This window comes from Carettochelys insculpta, chromosome 5 (genome assembly GCF_033958435.1).
Source record: "Carettochelys insculpta isolate YL-2023 chromosome 5, ASM3395843v1, whole genome shotgun sequence".
NCBI classification, from domain to species: domain Eukaryota; kingdom Metazoa; phylum Chordata; order Testudines; family Carettochelyidae; genus Carettochelys; species Carettochelys insculpta.
This window is the reverse complement of record NC_134141.1, coordinates 4,588,825-4,606,592: the sequence shown is the minus strand read 5'-3', so window position 1 is coordinate 4,606,592 and position 17,768 is coordinate 4,588,825. Positions and strand designations below refer to the sequence as shown.

The window sequence follows — 17,768 nt, the reverse complement described above, 5'->3', positions numbered from 1 at the left end:
CCAAAAAGCCAGGTACTGACTCTGACCCCAAGGCTGCCCAGGCAGGTACATAACTTCACTGAGACTGTGCACTAAAGTTTGTCACTTGCCCTTGTGTTTGCAGCATGCACCGTGAAAATTGTACTTCTTAAGTTTTAACGAGTTGACCGATCTTTGTCATTAAATGTCAGAACCAACACCATTGCTACCATGGCGCTTCTTAGTGGCATGAAATCTTCACTTCCCACTAAAGGGGCATCGGTGCTAACAGGGAGGTGATACTTGTGATACGTTCATGTTATTGTGAACATTTTTTCACTGTCTGACATTTTCTAAATAGGAGCCTAAAGATAAGCCTGTGTTTAGGCAGTTAAAGATTGTATTTTCCAAAACAATTAGATGACTTAGGAACAGGTCCAGATTTACACCTTGCATCTTGGCACAACATCTTCCGTACCCCCAACCCCTGCCTACAGCTCACCTTCATGCTGGTTCCCCATGGCATGGCTGCAGATGCAGGTGGGTGGGGGAAGCAATCGCATGGGGCCCAGCAATTCAAAGGGGTCCAGAGCTCTTGGCCGCAGCTCCTGCAGCAATGGAGGTGGCCAGAGCCCTGGGCCCATTGTAAATATTGCAGGAATATTTCTTGGCGCAGCTCTGACAGTGGGGGGATGGCCCAGCACTGTGCTCCAAGCGGTACTAAAGGCTGACTGAACACGGCCCCGCCCCTTCCACCCATGGCCCCGCCCCTTGGAGGATGTGGAACCAGCACTCCACACAAACCTCGCACCCAGGCCTGTGGTGGCTGTTGCCCCTGCTACCCCAAAGCATGCATCTACCCTGTCTAGTTGGGAATCTGGCCCAGCTTTGGAGCCCAATTCTTGGTTTCCACACTGCATCCCCAATGGATGTGTATAGCCCATCATGGCTTCTGGAAATTATTTATATTTGAAGGTTAGTTGGAAATAGAGCGTTGGTCGTTGGCTTCTCTGTGTTGTCTAAGGGGTTACATGGGTGTTAATAAGACCATAGACCATTTTTTGGCATTGAGCTGAATTTTTAGTTTGAAACATCTTAATACAGTAGGGTCTCAACATTCGCAAACTCACAGGTCGTGAATTCAGTTATGTGGCTGCTTCCCTGGGGCCCCGGGGCTCAGAGCACCATCCGCCACCAGTTTCCCTGGGGCTCCGGACAGGAGCGCTGGCAGTCGCTCTTTCTCGGGGCTCTGGCAGGATCACTGGCAGCCACTGCTGCTCCTGGGACCCTGGACAGGGAGTGCTGGCAGCCGCCCCTTTCCAGGAGCTCTGGACAAGAACGCTGGCAGCCGCTGCTTCCCTCGCTATCCCGGATAGGAGCACCTCAGCCGCCACTTCCCTGGAGCTCCAGGCAGAGCCGCTGCCATATTTTCAAAATTCAACATTCACAAGGGTTCTGAACATGGAACCGTTGTGAATGTTGAGACCCTACTGTGTATAAAAGCTAAAGTGTTATGTATAAATAAAGAAATGAACTAAAGCAACCAGAGGAAAAAAATCAGCCTGTTAGCAATTTAAAACTAACAGAAACCAATTAGTACAAGAGTTGTATTTAAATCAAAATCAGAATTTTGAAATTATTTTAAATTGAGTAACAGTTGGCAGCACCCCGATCTTTGGAGGCCACTGCCTGTGTGAATAGGACTTCTGCCCCCCCGCCACCCCCCCCGGGAGAGCCTGGAGGAGCAAATGTGATACTTTGGATAATGTGAAGTACCAGCTCTTCCCATTGGTCTTGCCGAAATACACAAGTCACTTACTTGAAGTAAAGTGCCAGGTCAGTTGCGATGATAGCAATTTCCATCAGATGAGTCACATGCTCAAACTGTCGCCGGTTGAGATTCTGGTAAATATTCAAGGACTAAAGGAAAACAAAGTTGAGTGCATGATTGTGGGCATTCCCTGGATTGCTTATCTCCGAATATGGGCATTGAGTCGTGTGACATGTTCAGCTACAGTCTAAATCCAGAGCTGAGAACTCAATCCACTGAAGTTCAAGGATAGACACTCATTGATTTAAATGGGCATTGCATGTGGCCCAGCACCCTGAAGTAGTTACTCAGCATATACCTGGACTCCCATTAGCTGTGATCGGGGTTTGCTGGAGGTAAAAATTTAACTAAATGTGTCCGTCAGTACAGGTTGAACCAGTCCAGCACTCAGGTCAGGCAACATCCCTAATCTGGCAGGATTTTAGTTAGCTGGACAATCACTTATCATGTGCGTGGCCAAGTTTCTTATAGTCCCATGAAGTTTGTTTACAGCCACCAGTCCTGGCTCTCAGTATTCTGTGCTGTTGTGTGTGGCTGTAATTTACCCCTAAATGTCTCTTGAGAGCCAGGAAGCAGTGGGAGTGTTGGTAATGTGCTAGACAATATTGACCTCCTGTGGTCCAGCAAATTCTCTGGTTCAGCACTGGTCAGGTCCCCAGGGTGCTGGATGAGAAAAGTTCAACCTGTACTTGGCCCATAGTGGGGAAAGGATGGTCTTGTGGTCGAAATACTCTCAGTAGACCTTATGGGTTTGGAGTTCTCTTACTTAAGAAACTTGCAAGCTTTGTTTCAAAGTCTCTCTCTCTGGTTCTGTCACAGATTCCCTTTTAAAACTTGGGCAAGTCATTTAACTTCTGCTCCGCCGTTTCCCCCCACCAGTCTGTAAAACTGGACAACACTGGCCTAACTCACAAGGACACTGTGAGGCAAACAAAGCTTGTTGGTGTAAAGTGCTGGGAGAATCTCAGCTGGAGAGCGCTGTGTAAGTGGTAAGTATCTTTACATAGCAAAGAGAATGTACCAAACTGGAGAAGGTAGAGGCTGACAGCGGATGTGTAGAGCCCTGCAAATCGGCTGGTATCCACATCCACACAGGTATCCGATACGGATGCCAATACAAATTTTGTATCACGCAGGGCTTTATACATCTGTCTGTCACTGTCCCTAGTTAGAGGATTGAAAGTTTGCAATCAAGGGAATGTCTGCAGAACAGGGAAGTATTCACAGGCTTTAGATATTTGGAAGTGTCAGATAAAACATGGAAGTTGAAGATTTGGCTGTGTAGCATTAGAGCTGCATGAACCACGAGTCACCTGGCTTCATTTTTATCACACCCAGGGACTACGTTCAGGGAGGAGGCTAACAAATCTCAAAACCAATCTTGGGCTGTTTTGTTCAGCTTTTATATTGCGGTAGCCCCTGCAGCCTCGCCGTGTTAGGCACCACAAAACAGGCCGTGCACAAGAGTTTGGCAAGAGAAGCAAGTAAACTTTGTAGTGCTGCATGATTTCACCACTAAGCCAAGAGAAACTCTGCCATTTTCACCAAATCACACTTCGTCTTTGGGGCTGGTTCATTTCTAAAGCTCTAAGTGAAGTGGCGAAATAAGTGCAAGTCCTCTGATCTGAACCAAAGCAAAAAGCTGGCACAAACCCCTGCAAAATGAAACTGCAGCGTGCGGAACAACGGCTGTGTCCATTACTTCAAATTCAGCTGAGAGCAAATCAACCAAACTCTTCCATTAATGATGTGGATTACAAACCTCTTCTGAAATCAAGAACTTTCCAAATTCCAAGTGGTGTCTCTCTAAAATTGATGAACCATGAAGTTTTGCTAAAGGATGTTGAGATCTAGTGGTGTAAATTAAAAATAGAAAAGTTAGTACAACACTGATGAACAAGAGAGTGTTACAAAGTGTCAAATGTAACATTTCCATTTTCACACTTTATATCTAGGCTTAACTAGTTGATAAAGAGGTAATAGATAACATGTTGAATAAATGACTTATCCTTTGAGTCCAACAGATCATAAGACTCTTATGGTTTTTAACTAGCTGTAAAGATTGTCACTGCAGTATGGATAAATATCAAAACACCTACTCATGTCTACTAACAGAGTGCCCGAAACTGGCAGCATATGTTTCTACTGGTGGTGCACATCCACCCACAACTTGGTGCACAAAACAAAAATTATTCCACCCATAGATGGGAAAATATTAGAGGGAACACTGCCAATGGCAGGCATGGCTTGCAGAAGAGGGTGGAGGGGACAATTGTTCCAAGCTTTAGACAGTGAGAACAGGGTGCGGTGTGAATTCAGTTAGATCCTACTCCACTGCTCTGTCTTCACTTTGGGCCGGATCAACAGGCAGCAAACAGTCCAGCAGGGCTAGATTTACTTCTTCTGGTACAGACATGATCAATCAAGCACTCTTCCATCAATTCCAATACTCCTCTAAAATGAGAAGAGTAAGTGGAGTAGACGGGGGAGTGTCAGCCATCAACCACGGTGAAGATACCGTGGTAAGCATACCTAAGTACGTCAGTTCCAGCTGCGTTACTCCTGTAGCTAAAGCTGCATAGCTTATGTTGATGGTATGCAGACAAGGCCTGCAGGCGCACAGAGACTGAAATCATCTAAAGCAACAGAAATGTACCTACTTCATCTGATAAAGGTTGTTGGTTCCTCTGTGATCAATGTCATGACACAAAGCTGCTGTTACCATAGCAAGGGCTTCAAGGTCTGTGTAGTAACGCTTCAGGTTGCCAGTCTGGAGGGAGAGAATCACATGCTTCCATTAGTATTTCTGATAGAAAATAATTCAGAGTCTGTCTGCGAGGTGAGTGGGGGCTGTTACGCTCAACACAATTAAAGGACTAAGTGTGGAATTGGTGAATCTGCACACAAGACCCTGCAAGGCTGAGCACAAGATGTAAAGAAGGGAAAGGGGAAAAACATTTCAAGATCAGAGCACGTGTTTATGTAGACGTGAGAGATCCTTACATCTGGGCTTTCTACAACTGCTTATCACCCTAGCATCTGAGTGCTGGATCCAGAGGACAAGCACCTCCCAAAGGTGGTCTGAAACTGGCTGGGCACAGGACTGTGGCAAAGCCTATTTGCCCCAGGGGAGTTCAGGGAGGCATTATAGCTAATTCCTCTTGCAGCTCCCTGGCCCTCCAGAAAGTGAGCTGGCTCTGCTACTTCATGGGAGCTGTGCACCAAGCTGGGAGTGGCTGGTAGCGTTTTGTGCTCCATTTAAGACAGCTCCAGTTGGGCTGCTGTTCATAAAATGTTAACTTCTTAAAGGGAAAGGTTCTGTTACAAAGAGCTGTTCTTGGGTCTGAACTTAGGGTCCACAATGGTCGAGCTCTGCTGTGAAAGCTAAAGGACTAAGTTCATCAACTAGAAGTAATAACTGGGTCCTAAATTTATGTGGACCAGACACTAGAGTGGGACTGAGACCCACTTGTCTGGTGTGAATTATCTCTAGATCAGTGTTTCATGAACACTAGTGTTCCAGGAATAACTCACATGTGCCAGGAGCATTTGGAATAACAATTCAATTTTACAATAAATAACCATTTTATAAAGCTAATGGTAATGGAAAATGCTGAAACATAATTTTATTTTTACATCTCATGAGAGCAGTTGTAGTCTGGCAGGTGGACTAACATTGTGCTAGCTTCCCCTCTGCTCTCGTTTTCCTCTCCTATCTATACAGCAGCATAGCAAGTAGCACCAGTGTGCAGCTAATGTATATATTTTCTGTTATTAAAACCAGATACAATGTTACTTCTTCATTGCTATGATATCTGATTAAATTACTTCATTTTGTTTTTGCTGTGTGTGTTGCTGTTTTTGGATGTTGGTTTGTTTGTTTTAGGTTTTTAAAGAAAATGTTCATAGATGTTCCACTTAAATATTATCTAGATCACCTTTTGTATTTATGATTAATGGAACTTTGGTGGAGACTTGTAAGAAAACACATCAGATTTCTACTCTCTACATAAGAGTGGCAGTATAAATGAACACGTAGTAGTCAGACATAAGATTTACCGTTAAAAGCGTGAACATGGTCTGTGCCACATTGAAGCCATGCCGCCAGTTGTGGTAAGTAATCTTCCTGTAACCCTTGCTGACAGAATACATGAATCTTACCAGCACCTGTACGAATTGGAGAGCAGAATGTTAACAGATTGGCATCAGAAGCAGACTAATTTGTAACACTTGGGAACGAAGGGGAAAACAAACGGATGAAAAAGGAGAATTAGGAGAATTAGGGTAGGTCTTTGCTACCCAGAAGATGAATTAGGTGAGGGCCAGTCTTCTGGGGTTCACACACATAGTGGGGACATATGAAATCTAACTATCGGGGGTCAACACCTGTACTCCTCAATCTCAGCAAGGATGGCCAGATAAGTCAGTTCCAGCTATGCAATTGCCATAGCTGGAATTACAATGAGAAGTCCTGTGGCACCTTATAGACTAACTGATATTTTGTAGCATAAGCTGTCATGGGCAAAGACCTGCATCATCAGATACAAATTCTGGGTCTTGCCCACAAAAGCTTATGCTCCAAAATATCAGCTGTAAGGTGCCATAGGACTTCTCGTTGTTTTTGCGGACACAGACCAACATGGCTACTCCTCTGATACTTGTAGCTGGAATTGTATATTTACAGTCGACTTTCAGTTCTAGCATAGACCTGGCCTTAATAAAAACAGTTCTTGAAGCAAAAGCAATCCTCTACAAATCGATAGTAGTGAGTTGCTTGTATTACCTTGTAGCCTGTAAGAGAACAAGTTGTAGCAAAGAATTTGGAAAGACCCTCAAGGGCCATGTCTACACTAGCCTCAAACTTCGAAATGGCCATGCAAATGGCCATTTCGAAGTTTACTAATGAAGCGCTGAAATACATATTCGGCGCTTCATTAGCATGCGGGCGGCCGCGGCACTTCGAAATTGAGGCGCCTCGCCGCCACGTGGCTCATCCCGACGGGGCTCCTTTTTGAAAGGACCCCGCCTACTTCGAAGTCCCCTTATTCCCATGAGCAGATGGGAATAAGGGGACTTCGAAGTAGGCGGGGTCCTTTCGAAAAGAAGCCCCATTGGGACGAGCTGCGTCAATTTCGAAGTGCCGCGGCCACCCGCATGCTAATGAAGTGCTGAATATGTATTTCAGTGCTTCATTAGTAAACTTCGAAATGGCCATTTGCATGGCCATTTCAAAGTTTGGGGCTAGTGTAGACATGGCCAAGGTGTTTTAACAAATTGCAGCTATTCTCCTTGAGCCTTCTGTGTGGGAAGAGGAGAGGAATCAGGGTTTTTCCGTACTAGTACAAAAAAAAGATGATACGCTTCCAACAGGATTACAGAAGAAGGTGCAGGGAAAACTGGTTAGTTCAAAGATCTTTTTAGGACTAGCCTTCCTTATGCAGCGTTAAGGAGGAGGAGCCTCCCTCTCAGTCTTCTATCAAAGCAGGGAGGGAGTCTGAGACCCTTTAAAATGTAGGTGCTCTGTTTTCTTCGTAAAAAAGCACTCCAGTAGCACTTTAAAGACTAACAAAATAATTTATTTGGTGGTGAGCTTTCGTGGGACAGACCCACTTCTTCAGATCATAGCCAGACCAGAACAGACTCTACGGCTATGGTCTGAAGAAGTGGGTCTGTCCCACGAAAGCTCACCACCAAATAAATTATTTTGTTAGTCTTTAAAGTGCTACTGGACTGCCTTTTTGTTTTGATAGAATATAGACTAACACAGCTATCTGTCTGTTACTGTTTTCTTAGTGTTAGGGAGAAAGCTGCCAGCAGATCTCTGGAAAGAATGTGGGGAAATAACTCTTTGAGGAAAACATCAGCTCAAGGATGCTGGTGCTCTGCAGTTTGAGAGAATCTAAGGCTGTGTCCGAAAGTGCTTTTTTTGGAAAAACCACAAGCAGTGTATCATGGAATCATAGAATACTAGGACTGCAAGGGACCTTGAGAGGCCATCGAGTCCAGCCCCCTGCTCCAATGGTAGGACCAAGTTCTGTCTAAATCATCCCTGAGAGACACCTATCTACCCTGTTCTTAAATATCTCCAGCGATGGAGATTCCACAAATTTTATTCCACTGTTTGACCACCCAGACAGTTAGGAACTTTTTGTGTAGAGAGGCTTCCTTTGAAAACAAACTCCGTTGTCGAAAGAGCCCTTCTTCCTGCAAGAGGAAGCAGGGTGCTTTCGAAAGCAGCGTTTCCTTTCCAATGAGCCCCATCTACACCGCTTGTTTTCTTCCTGAAAACAGCACTTCCAGAACAGCAAGTGGCTGCTATTATGCAAATGATACACAATATATAAATCATCACCTCATTTACATTTCCAGTTGGCCGTATTTGCATTCCCCTTCCAAAAGGGGAATGTAGTGTAGACACAGCCTAAGCATATAATAGAAAATGGTTGGATATTTTGGTGGCATCACTGGTGTCTAATGGTGAGAGCAGAAACATAGAGCTCAGGATGGGATTAAGAAACACTAGTGATTCAGTGTCGTGCTCAGTGGTCCTTCTAACTTTGTCCATCCATGGGCAGAATAAATTTATTATGTGCATCAAGCCATGTGCGGATCTATACTACCAATAGGAACACATGCTGGCAGCTGTGCGGGCTCTTCTAATCATCTGGGCAGCACTTGAATCTCTTCTGAACAGGCACCCAAGCGCTCAGTTTACAGGAAACACTGGCTGTGACTAATAACCCAGATTCTTCTTTCAAAAGATATGCATGATTCCATAGCAACCTGAGAGTTAAGGCTGACAAAAGCAATCACCTAATGGAGAGTTTGTAATTTGTAATTTAAGGCACTTAGAAATAAACTTCTTCCATTTTATTTTCTCTATCTAGACTCTATATTTTCTAACCGTAGTGTTTTGTTCATAAAGTGAGAGACTCATATAGGATTAGTGTTAACTCTCTTTGCCATCAGGTGTGATTTAACAGTAAAGCAAAGAGTTTAGATCTTCAATGCAATAGATGCTTCAGAGGGTCTTCTGTGTCTGGTAGTAGAGTAGGAAAGTAGTATGTTAAATACAGGCATAACCCCTGTTCAGAGCCAATCTTTTTCTATGGGCATGTCTATACTAACTGGAAGATGGACTTGCTGGCAGTCAGTCTTCTGGGTTCAGTTTACCATCAACCGTAAATCAGGACACGATTCCCTCCCTTGGGGATTGAAGTAGGTTAGGAATTCCCAGGCATCATTCTGTAACATCTCACCAGAAACCAGTGCCTACCTCTTGTGGAATCTGGAACTTTTTCGCCACCCCGAGCTCATAGTACATCTGAATCCCACACTTCACAAGCTCTAGTTCGGTGCACTTGAAATCAGAGAAGTGGAACTCGTAGATCTCAAACTCAACAGGGTCTGGGAGTTCCTCTTTCTGAAAAAGAAATAGCAGGGCTTGTTCCTCTGCTGGGCGTGCCATTCTACAAGAATCCACAAATGGGTCTTCTCAAAAACACCACCAGGTTTTTGGGTAATAGTACAGTCATACCCCGAGATACACCCATTCAAGTTATGAGAATTCGACTTTACAAGGAGTTTCATTTAATAACCCTACTTCAGCTTATGAGGCTTTTCTTTGCATTTAGGAGGACTGATTTGGAGGCTGGCAGCTCTGGTAGGCGAGCACTGAGGGGGTGGAGTTGGCTGCGTTGGTCTTGACGAAGAGGCCGTGCAGGCGGGTGGCGGCGCCCTGCAAGAGGGCGGCAGTCTGGTGCGGGGAGGAAGACTCGTCCGAGTCCCGGCAGTAGATCGCGCTGCTCTGCGAGACGTGGATGTTGGGTGCACAGCCCATCCAAACCCTGCTGCTGCCACTCACTCCCTGGGCAGCTAGGGGGCCGCCACCACCCGCCCTGTGCAGCTGTGCCTAGGGCGCCGCTCGCTGTCTGTGGCGCTCCCTCCCATTTAGCGCCTGACTTGCCCGCTGCTGCTGCCTCGGCTGCCACCGGTGGGGCCTCTCTGCCGCACAGCCCTGCACGAGGGAGGCATCTCCCCTCACCAGCCGCGGGCCCCTGTGCCTGCCTAACTCCCCACGCAGCCAGCCCCTGACAGCGCCCCCTCCCCACTTAACCTAAGCTGTACTCATGCCGGGCTGCCTCCCTATGCCCTGCTCTGCCCTGCCTGGCCCCTTGCACCAGATTTAATGGGATCTGGTGTTGTTTTAGCATAAATGGGTGTACATTTTGGGGCTCAGGAACGCGCACAATTTTTGCCCATTGAAATGAATGGAAATTACATTTTTGACTTACGAGAATTTGCCCTAAGAGGGGTTTTTCAGGAACGAATTACCCTTGTAAGGTGGGGAAAGACTATAAAGGCAAAAATGGCTTCTTGGAGCTGTGGTAAATTTTGGTTTCTCTGTTAGGATTTAGCGGAAGAGATCTGCCTCCCCAGGTGGATCTCTTAAGGTCAGTCTTAGAGTCAAAACTGGCTGCAGTTGTCTTGGGCTGGTGAAAGAGGCCAGTGATGGTGCTAGATCTTTATTGGCTCTGGGTAGCGAAATGAGTGGATCCTAGCGGGTGAGTTGGTTCTCAGAAAGGTTTGTTCCATAGGGGCTCAATTGTGCTGGGTAGGTAGGTAATGCCTAGTTCCCAGAGCAATGCAAAGTAGCTTGTTTCCAGGTGCTCTGGTAGCCTCTGCTGATACAGTGCTAGGTTATGCCACATCTGCATGACAGGGAGCTCAGCTCTCTGTTGGGAGGTGCTCAGATGCCATGCTGAGGGGAGACCGCAGAAGAACTGAGATAGCTCTCTCTTTCTTCGGCAGGGGCAATTCAGCAGGGCAAAAGCACTTACCAGTAATTCTGCCAGTTCCTCCTCTTCACATTGCTCTGGCTCCTTCCCCAGCTTCTCTCGAGTTGGCTGCAAAGATCAGGAATGTGTTAATTTTACCAGTGACACCCCACTCAGCACTACAGCAGCACATGTCTGGGGTGGTCTCTAGTCTGGGTTCTAAACCTACGTTCTCTTCTGAAGCTTACTTATGTTTCTGGTCTTTGGGGATGTTTCTGATTTGCAGCATGACCCTAACAGTGGCAGGGACAGGTTTCCACGCACACAGGACATCTCTCAACCTCGCTCTGATGTCAAGTGCCAAAACTGTTAATCCTCCAAACTCATGGTGGGGACTGACACTCAAGCTGGGTTCATTGTCTCAAGCACCATCACAAAACCAGAGGTCTTGTAGATGTAGCTCAGCCCTCCCCTCTGCCTGTTCAACCAGACTGTGCTCAGGGTGAAATCTGTGGAAACAGCTACAGCGCATGGAGTCTCCTCGATGAAGTGAGAATTTAATTTGTCTGGCAAAGCCGCTTACACCTGATAATGCCCAAGAAGGGAAGAACCCCTGTTTGTTCTCCGAGCCTCAGGTGAGTCAGCTGAGCTAGCACTGAAATAAGATTTTAATACTAAAATTGATCATTTGCTTTACCGTGGCTAATGTCTTGCTGCTCAGCCCAACTCTAGTGCAGCAACCTGAGAGTGACTGTCCACCTGACCGCTGCACTCCCACCTGAGAGGTGACTGCATCTCAGTGGTGAAGTGCACCTGTACGGATGAATCATAGAACACTAGAACTGGATGGAACCTCAAGGGGTCATCAGGTCCAGTCCCCTGCCCTCACAGAAGAACCAGGCACCATCTAGACCATCCCTGACAGGTACCGATCTAATTTGCTCTTAAATCTCTCCAGCGATGGAGATTTCACAACCTTCCTAGTTGTGAAGCTAGTTTAAAGTTACTTGCAGAAGTTCTTCAGCAATGCAATTCTTTCTGGTCAGCTTTAGCTGATGTGAAGCATTACCACCCTCAAGGCACGTATTAGGAGCCACATACCTGTGAAGGGCTTTGGTAGATGGAACTCTGGAAGCTCCCAGGCAGTAGCTATATAGCTCTGTCCCTATGGAAGGTATCACAGCTCTGACAAGGGTAAGACAAAAGGACTAGGAGGATAGAAGCTTACTCTGTCATGATGTGTGTCTTAGATATGCACGTTCTTTCAGGCAGTTATTATTTAAGGAGGCAACATTTGTACTCTGATGATAAACCGAAAAGCAGTACCAGGATTTCCTGAAATTCATCCTTATCGCACTTCACGTGGTACAGCACCATATCCTGAGCAATGTCCTTGCGATTCTCCAGCTTGTTTAGCTTATCGTAAGTATCCGTGTTGAGGACAGACCAGCCCAGGAACTGGGTCAAAGACTTTGGGGAAAAAAAACACAATGAAATAGCTGACCCCTCCTTAAGCACAGAAAAGTATTTCAGGGACTGCTAGTGGTTTATTTCTAAGGGAAATCTACTCATTGTCACACACACAGTGAGAACTGCTTGCCTGAGTGAGTTATGATTATTTGTGAGTAAGGGTGATAGGAATAAGCTTAAAACTTGAACAATGCCATGCATTTTTCCTCTAGGGAGACATTGGTGCTGCAGCACGAATCATCCAGCAGAGATACCAGGACACAGACTGAACATCTAACAGGTTGTTTAGACAAGTCATGTCTAGGCTTTACTGGAACTGTGTAATTCTCTTGATTCCCTTTTTTTACAAACATTTAAAGTTCTTATCCCTTAAAGGGAACAGTTATTACACTGGTTGGCTGGAAATCAACAGGCCTGAATATTCAAGGGGTTTCTCTGGGCTTGAAACTGTGGCCCCCCAAGCTCAGGCAGCTGCTGTGGGGCTATGCAGCTGTCCAAAGAGCTGCTTGCTCTCAGGAGATGCAGAACCCTTAGCTGAGATGTCTGACCAGGCTGCGCAATGCGTCTGTACTGTAGAGGGTCAAGGGACCAGGATTTGGACCACAATCAAAAGTGAATCTGGTGTGGCTATGAACAACAGGTGATAACATGATATAGCTGAGAGCCTGGGAAAGGGTAATAGCAAGGACTATGAGAAGAGGGCTGGGTGTCCCAGGATTTGGAAAGGGATGCAAAGCGATTCACTCCCTTCTTGGTTCTTGGTCTAGATGCATGCCACTGTGCCGGGGTTCCTCTACGCTACAATAAAACGCTCGGGGCCGGCCCAGATCAGCTGAGCAGGGTGTTCCGAAGTGCAGGCTATGGCCTGAGCCCAAACATCTGCACTGCAGTCTTGTAGCCCCACAGTGCAAGCCCATGTCAGCAAACACAGGCCAGCTGCATGCTTTTTATTACAGTGTAGACATATCCCAAGTGACCCAAAGAATTCTGCCTTCAGCCACCCAGTGCTTACGTGAAATGAATTGGGCATCTAGCTACTTCCTACTTAATGGAACAATTAGGTCTTTTAATAATAAACCTCCTGGTCAAAAAACAGCCGCGTGTGGGTGATAGAGAAAAGAATAAAATTAGAAGGGTTATTTCCCCATTGCCGCCCCCAGCGAAGGTGGGTCAGGTTACAATTGCTATAAGTAGGTGGAATTACTGACGTCACTGGAGGTGCGTCTGCTCATGCTAGCTGAGGATTTTGGCTTATTTTGTTAAATCTCCCTGGGGGTGGCCTCCAATCCCCTTCCACTCAAGTATTGCTTTTTTAAGCTGTAAATATTAATGGTTCACCAGGTTTCTATTTGGTTTTGGCCATCCTAAGAATGCCTAAAATCAAGCTGGGTGTGAAACACACGTGGCTAGAATAGAATAGATGTGTCAACATTTTCTCTTCCAAGGCCTCTCTGGCTAATCATGTAAATCCCTGGGATTGCCTAGATGGTGATGTTGCACATGATCTGCTGAGTTTTGTTTGAGTGCATAGAAGTGAGATCTTGAAAGGGCTTGTCAGGGGTTGTACAATTCTCTACAGAAGCCCTGTCACCACTAAAGATGCAATTGCCCAGATTTCTTTAACAGTCAGTTCTTTAGATCTCGAGCTACTGGGCATTGTTCCCTTTAAACTGGGCGCTTGGGCAGCCACTCAGGAGAGATTCAGGTGCCACCCCGCTGAATGGCAGAGTACCCACAACCATCCACAGCCACCAGCATGTGTTTCTATTGGTGGCGAACCTCTACATGTGCTTTGGTGCACATAGCAAAATTTATTCTGCCTATGGGTGAAAAAAATTTGAGGGGACCCTGCTACTGGGTTACACCTCCACAATCAGAGGAAATATTTCAGGGCTGTCAAACTCTGGAAATCATACGCATCACTGCGTATTGGCCAGTTTCCATTTCACATCTATGCTGCTTTCAGAGCCGATAAGGACTCGTACCTCCATGAGAGTCTCATCCTGTTCATCAAATGGCTTCCCATCTTTTCTGTTGTAAAATGTGGCAACACCAACGATTTCTTCTTTTTTGTTTACTATTGGCATAGATAACACATTTTTGATAGTCCATCCCGATTCATCTACAGGACCTTCCTTGAAGCACAAGGAAGCAGAAAGTTGTTGAATATCTTGAAAAGTATTTTCCAAATGCATCAGAGCTTTCCTTAAGTGAACTGAGTAATGCAACAAGTTACAGGGATTTGTACATTTAAAAGTTACTCTGCATTACGTTTTATGAAAAATAAAAGAGCAATCAAGAGCTATGACAGCTTTCACAGTACCTGAAATTTAAACATCTCATCTGCAGTAGCATTCATAATGTTGCAGATCTAGAAGATCATAAAAATATTTCATTTTACAAAGAGGATTGCACAAAGTAAAATCATTTCCTTTTCAAATACTCAATTTTGACCTAGTTAAAGCAGCTACATTATTTTCAGTTAAGCAAGATGAAACGCTAATTTGACCTTCTGAAATCCTCAGTGACGTTCTAATTAAATACTTACAAAGCCACTTTCCGCTACGTACGCTGGGAGTCCAGTAGCAAGTGCCCAGTGATCTGCAGGGGGATTTCTGAATGAAACAAAATTGTGTGTATAATAAAAATTAAAGCTGGAGGACATATATAATTTACCCAGAGATTTTCATAGAGCTGGAACATATCTGGCTAATCCTGCAGCACTTACTCACACAGTTAATGTTTATTCAGGCAGGTAGTCCTGTTGATTTCAAAGAATCAACCTGTGTGAGCAAGGATTACTCACATGAATTAAAATTCATAGGATCAGACTCTCCTTATCAACTGATTTGGCAACAGATGATTTGGAAGATTCGAAGGGTTCAGCATAGCATCGTGCATTTCAGTCAGTTCCCAGTTTTAAATCTTGAGTGTAATAAAGTGTACCTACATATGAAATGGGACTGGGAATGTATTTAATGACTCTAAACTTCACTATGTCAAAAAGGGAGAATGCAGTGGGCAGAAAGAAAATGTAACAGGTCTAATCTTGCAGACACTGAACACCTGCAGCATGTGCTGAAGAGCTTCCCATCAAAATTAAACAGATGCATTAGAGGTAGTCAAAACTTAGAGCATTCTATGTTTTTGTTTGTTTGTTTGTTTTAAAAAAAAAAAACCCTAGGTTAGGTGGCATACTGTGCATTCTGAACCAGGGGACGCAGCTAGCTTGAAGGACTGAACACATGTAGGCATGCTGTGTGTAGGAGCTGGGGTAAAGGATGGTGGAGACCGAAGGGGAAGGAGGAGACCAAGGGTTGACAAGGTGGGAAGCATGATACCTGAGCTAAAAGGGTGAGGTGCAGTCACCGAGTGCACATACAAAGGGAATTATGGAAGCAAAAAGAGATGCTGAATTCGAAGTGGCTGGTTGGAGCATGCTAGCCAAGGTTCAGGGAGGGGATGGACACTGACTGGGAGAGTTGCATCTCAACAGTGATAACTGGGAGGATGTAGAAGTTTTGAACAGGCGAGCTAAAGGAGGAGGCTGATCCTTGTAGCTGTCAAGAACAGACAGAAGGCGGCATGGCAGATCTCATGGGAAGAATGGAGGATGGTTTCTAGATACATAAAACTAACAGGAATGACTGAGCTTGGATGCAGGGCTTGGGGAGAAGAAGGAGTCAGAGTTGGCTTTGAGGTGGAGTCTGTGCGACAGGAAGGACAGTCAGGGAATGAGAAACGCAAGAGAGAAGGGGCTTGACAGGGGAGCTAGTGACCTCTTCACCCAGGCAAATGTCAGAGCAGCCAGCGAGAGCTGTCAGGGGGACAGCTGGAGATGCAGGACTGGGCAGATGGGGATAGGAACAGAACGTTGGACTTGTGTGGCCACAGACGTGGGACTTGACCTGTGAGCCGATGTTATCACAATGATAAAGGGACCTGCTTGTTGCCTTCTAATTGAAAGTCCTGATAAATAGAAGCAACCACCAAATACTGACATGTTTAACCCTCTGATTCCATATTTCATTGTTCCTTCACATTTGACCCTGCTCATCAGCTTATGGGGGATCCTTCCCTTCAGATACATCTCCTATTGGTCTGCGCTATACTGAGGCAGCAGAAAGAGCTCTAGACACGGCACTAACGCTTTGCTTACTCACGGGATAACTTTAATATCTTCCTTTCCATGTAGGATATAATCAATGACTTTGTAAAAGACTATTTCCTACAAAGAAGAAAATCCTGGTTCAAGTTCATGGTGAGATTACACAGTTGGGGGTGGGGTGGGATACTGGGTCATCCACTTACTCTGCCATCTGGAGTCCGAGGTCCGGAATAAGGTGGTACTTCACCCATTAGAACTGGCCACAAGTCGAAAAATTCCTGTTTAAAAAATGCCCCCCCAGAAAACTCTTAGTTTTACTATGTATAAGTAAGTCTATTGGTGGCAGGACATTGAAACAGGTGGGGCTCTACTGTCCATATTATTATTTACCATGTTTCTTCATGGTGCTCTCTAAATTACACCAAATCTTACATTAAAATATTAATGTTGCCAGTTAAAGCACTCAGACATTAGGAATATACCACAATTAAGATAACCTGGGAAAACTTAATTTGTCCCTGTCTCATTCCAAAGGTCTCTGGGCTCAGTCAGTGCACAAAATGGACAGTGTAACAGCAACGAAGGGTCCTGTGGCACCTTATCGACTAACAGAAAAGTTTTGAGCATGAGCTTTCGTGAGCACAGACTCACTTCATCAGATGCAGGTCATGGAAATCTGCAGGGCCAGGTATAAATAAGCCAGAGCAAGGCTGGGGATAAAAAGGTTAGCTCAGTCAGGAGGGGTGAGGCTTACTACCAGGAGTTGATCTGGAGGTGTGAACAACAAGGAAGGGGAAGCTGCTTTTGTATTTAGCCAGCCATTCACAGTCTTTGTTTAAGCCTGAGCTGAGGGTGTCGAATTTGCAGATGAATTGTAGCTCAGCAATTTCTCTTTCGAGTCTGGTCCTGAAATTTCTTTGCTGTAGGATAGCTACTTTTAAGTCTGCTACTGTGTGGCCTGGGAGATTGAAGTGCTCTCCTACGGGTTTTTGTATATTGCCATTTCTGATATCTGATTTGTGTGTGTTTATTTTTTTACGTAGAGACTGTCCAGTTTGTCCGATGTATAGAGCAGAGGGGCATTGCTGGCACATGATGGCATAAATTATATTGGTAGATGTGCAGCTGAATGAACCCACGATGATGTGGCTGATCTGGTTAGGTCCTGTGATGGTGTTGCCAGTGTAGATATGTGGGCAGAGCTGGCAACGAGGTTTGTTGCATGGATGGGTCCCTGAGTTAGAGTAACTGTGGTGCAGTGTATAGTTGCTGGTTAGGATTTGATTCACGTTGGCAGGTTGTCTGTGGGCAAGGACTGGTCTGTCTCCCGAGGCCTGTGAAAGTGGGGGATCATTGTCCAGGATGGCTTGTAAATCCCTGGTGATGCGCTGTAGAGGTTTTAGCTGAGGACTGTAGTTGATGGCTAGTGGTGTTCTGTCGGTTTCTCTCTTGGGCACAGTGCTCATTTAATGAAGAACAGTTTCGCATTTTCTGTATTGGTCAGCATGTGGCCCCAGGCTTCCTGTGCTGAATGCTACTCAAATCCTGTTCTGAAGACAAAATTATTCATTTTCTCCCAGGCTTGTCTGTGGTTCTCACCACTACAGTATGTGAGTGCTTCATA

The 17,768-nt window shown here is 45.4% G+C and overlaps 2 protein-coding genes across 2 annotated transcripts in view; one reads left to right on the top strand and one right to left on the bottom strand.

Moving 5' to 3' along the window:
- LOC142012987 (purpurin) overlaps positions 1 to 17,768 on the top strand; it is a 60,769-nt gene that overhangs the window by 4,364 nt on the left and 38,637 nt on the right. The window lies entirely within an intron of this gene.
- The window catches only part of PDE6B (phosphodiesterase 6B), a 35,695-nt gene that overhangs the window by 8,948 nt on the left and 8,979 nt on the right, over positions 1 to 17,768 (bottom strand). The window contains exons 5-16 of the mRNA XM_074994020.1: positions 16,348 to 16,422; positions 16,200 to 16,264; positions 14,585 to 14,651; positions 14,360 to 14,407; positions 14,022 to 14,171; positions 11,893 to 12,036; positions 10,630 to 10,695; positions 9,066 to 9,212; positions 5,849 to 5,956; positions 4,450 to 4,559; positions 3,552 to 3,639; positions 1,778 to 1,878 (exon numbers count right to left, since the gene is read on the bottom strand). Coding sequence (XP_074850121.1) covers positions 1,778 to 1,878; positions 3,552 to 3,639; positions 4,450 to 4,559; positions 5,849 to 5,956; positions 9,066 to 9,212; positions 10,630 to 10,695; positions 11,893 to 12,036; positions 14,022 to 14,171; positions 14,360 to 14,407; positions 14,585 to 14,651; positions 16,200 to 16,264; positions 16,348 to 16,422 — 1,169 coding nt within the window. The remainder of the gene's footprint in view (positions 1 to 1,777; positions 1,879 to 3,551; positions 3,640 to 4,449; positions 4,560 to 5,848; positions 5,957 to 9,065; positions 9,213 to 10,629; positions 10,696 to 11,892; positions 12,037 to 14,021; positions 14,172 to 14,359; positions 14,408 to 14,584; positions 14,652 to 16,199; positions 16,265 to 16,347; positions 16,423 to 17,768) is intronic.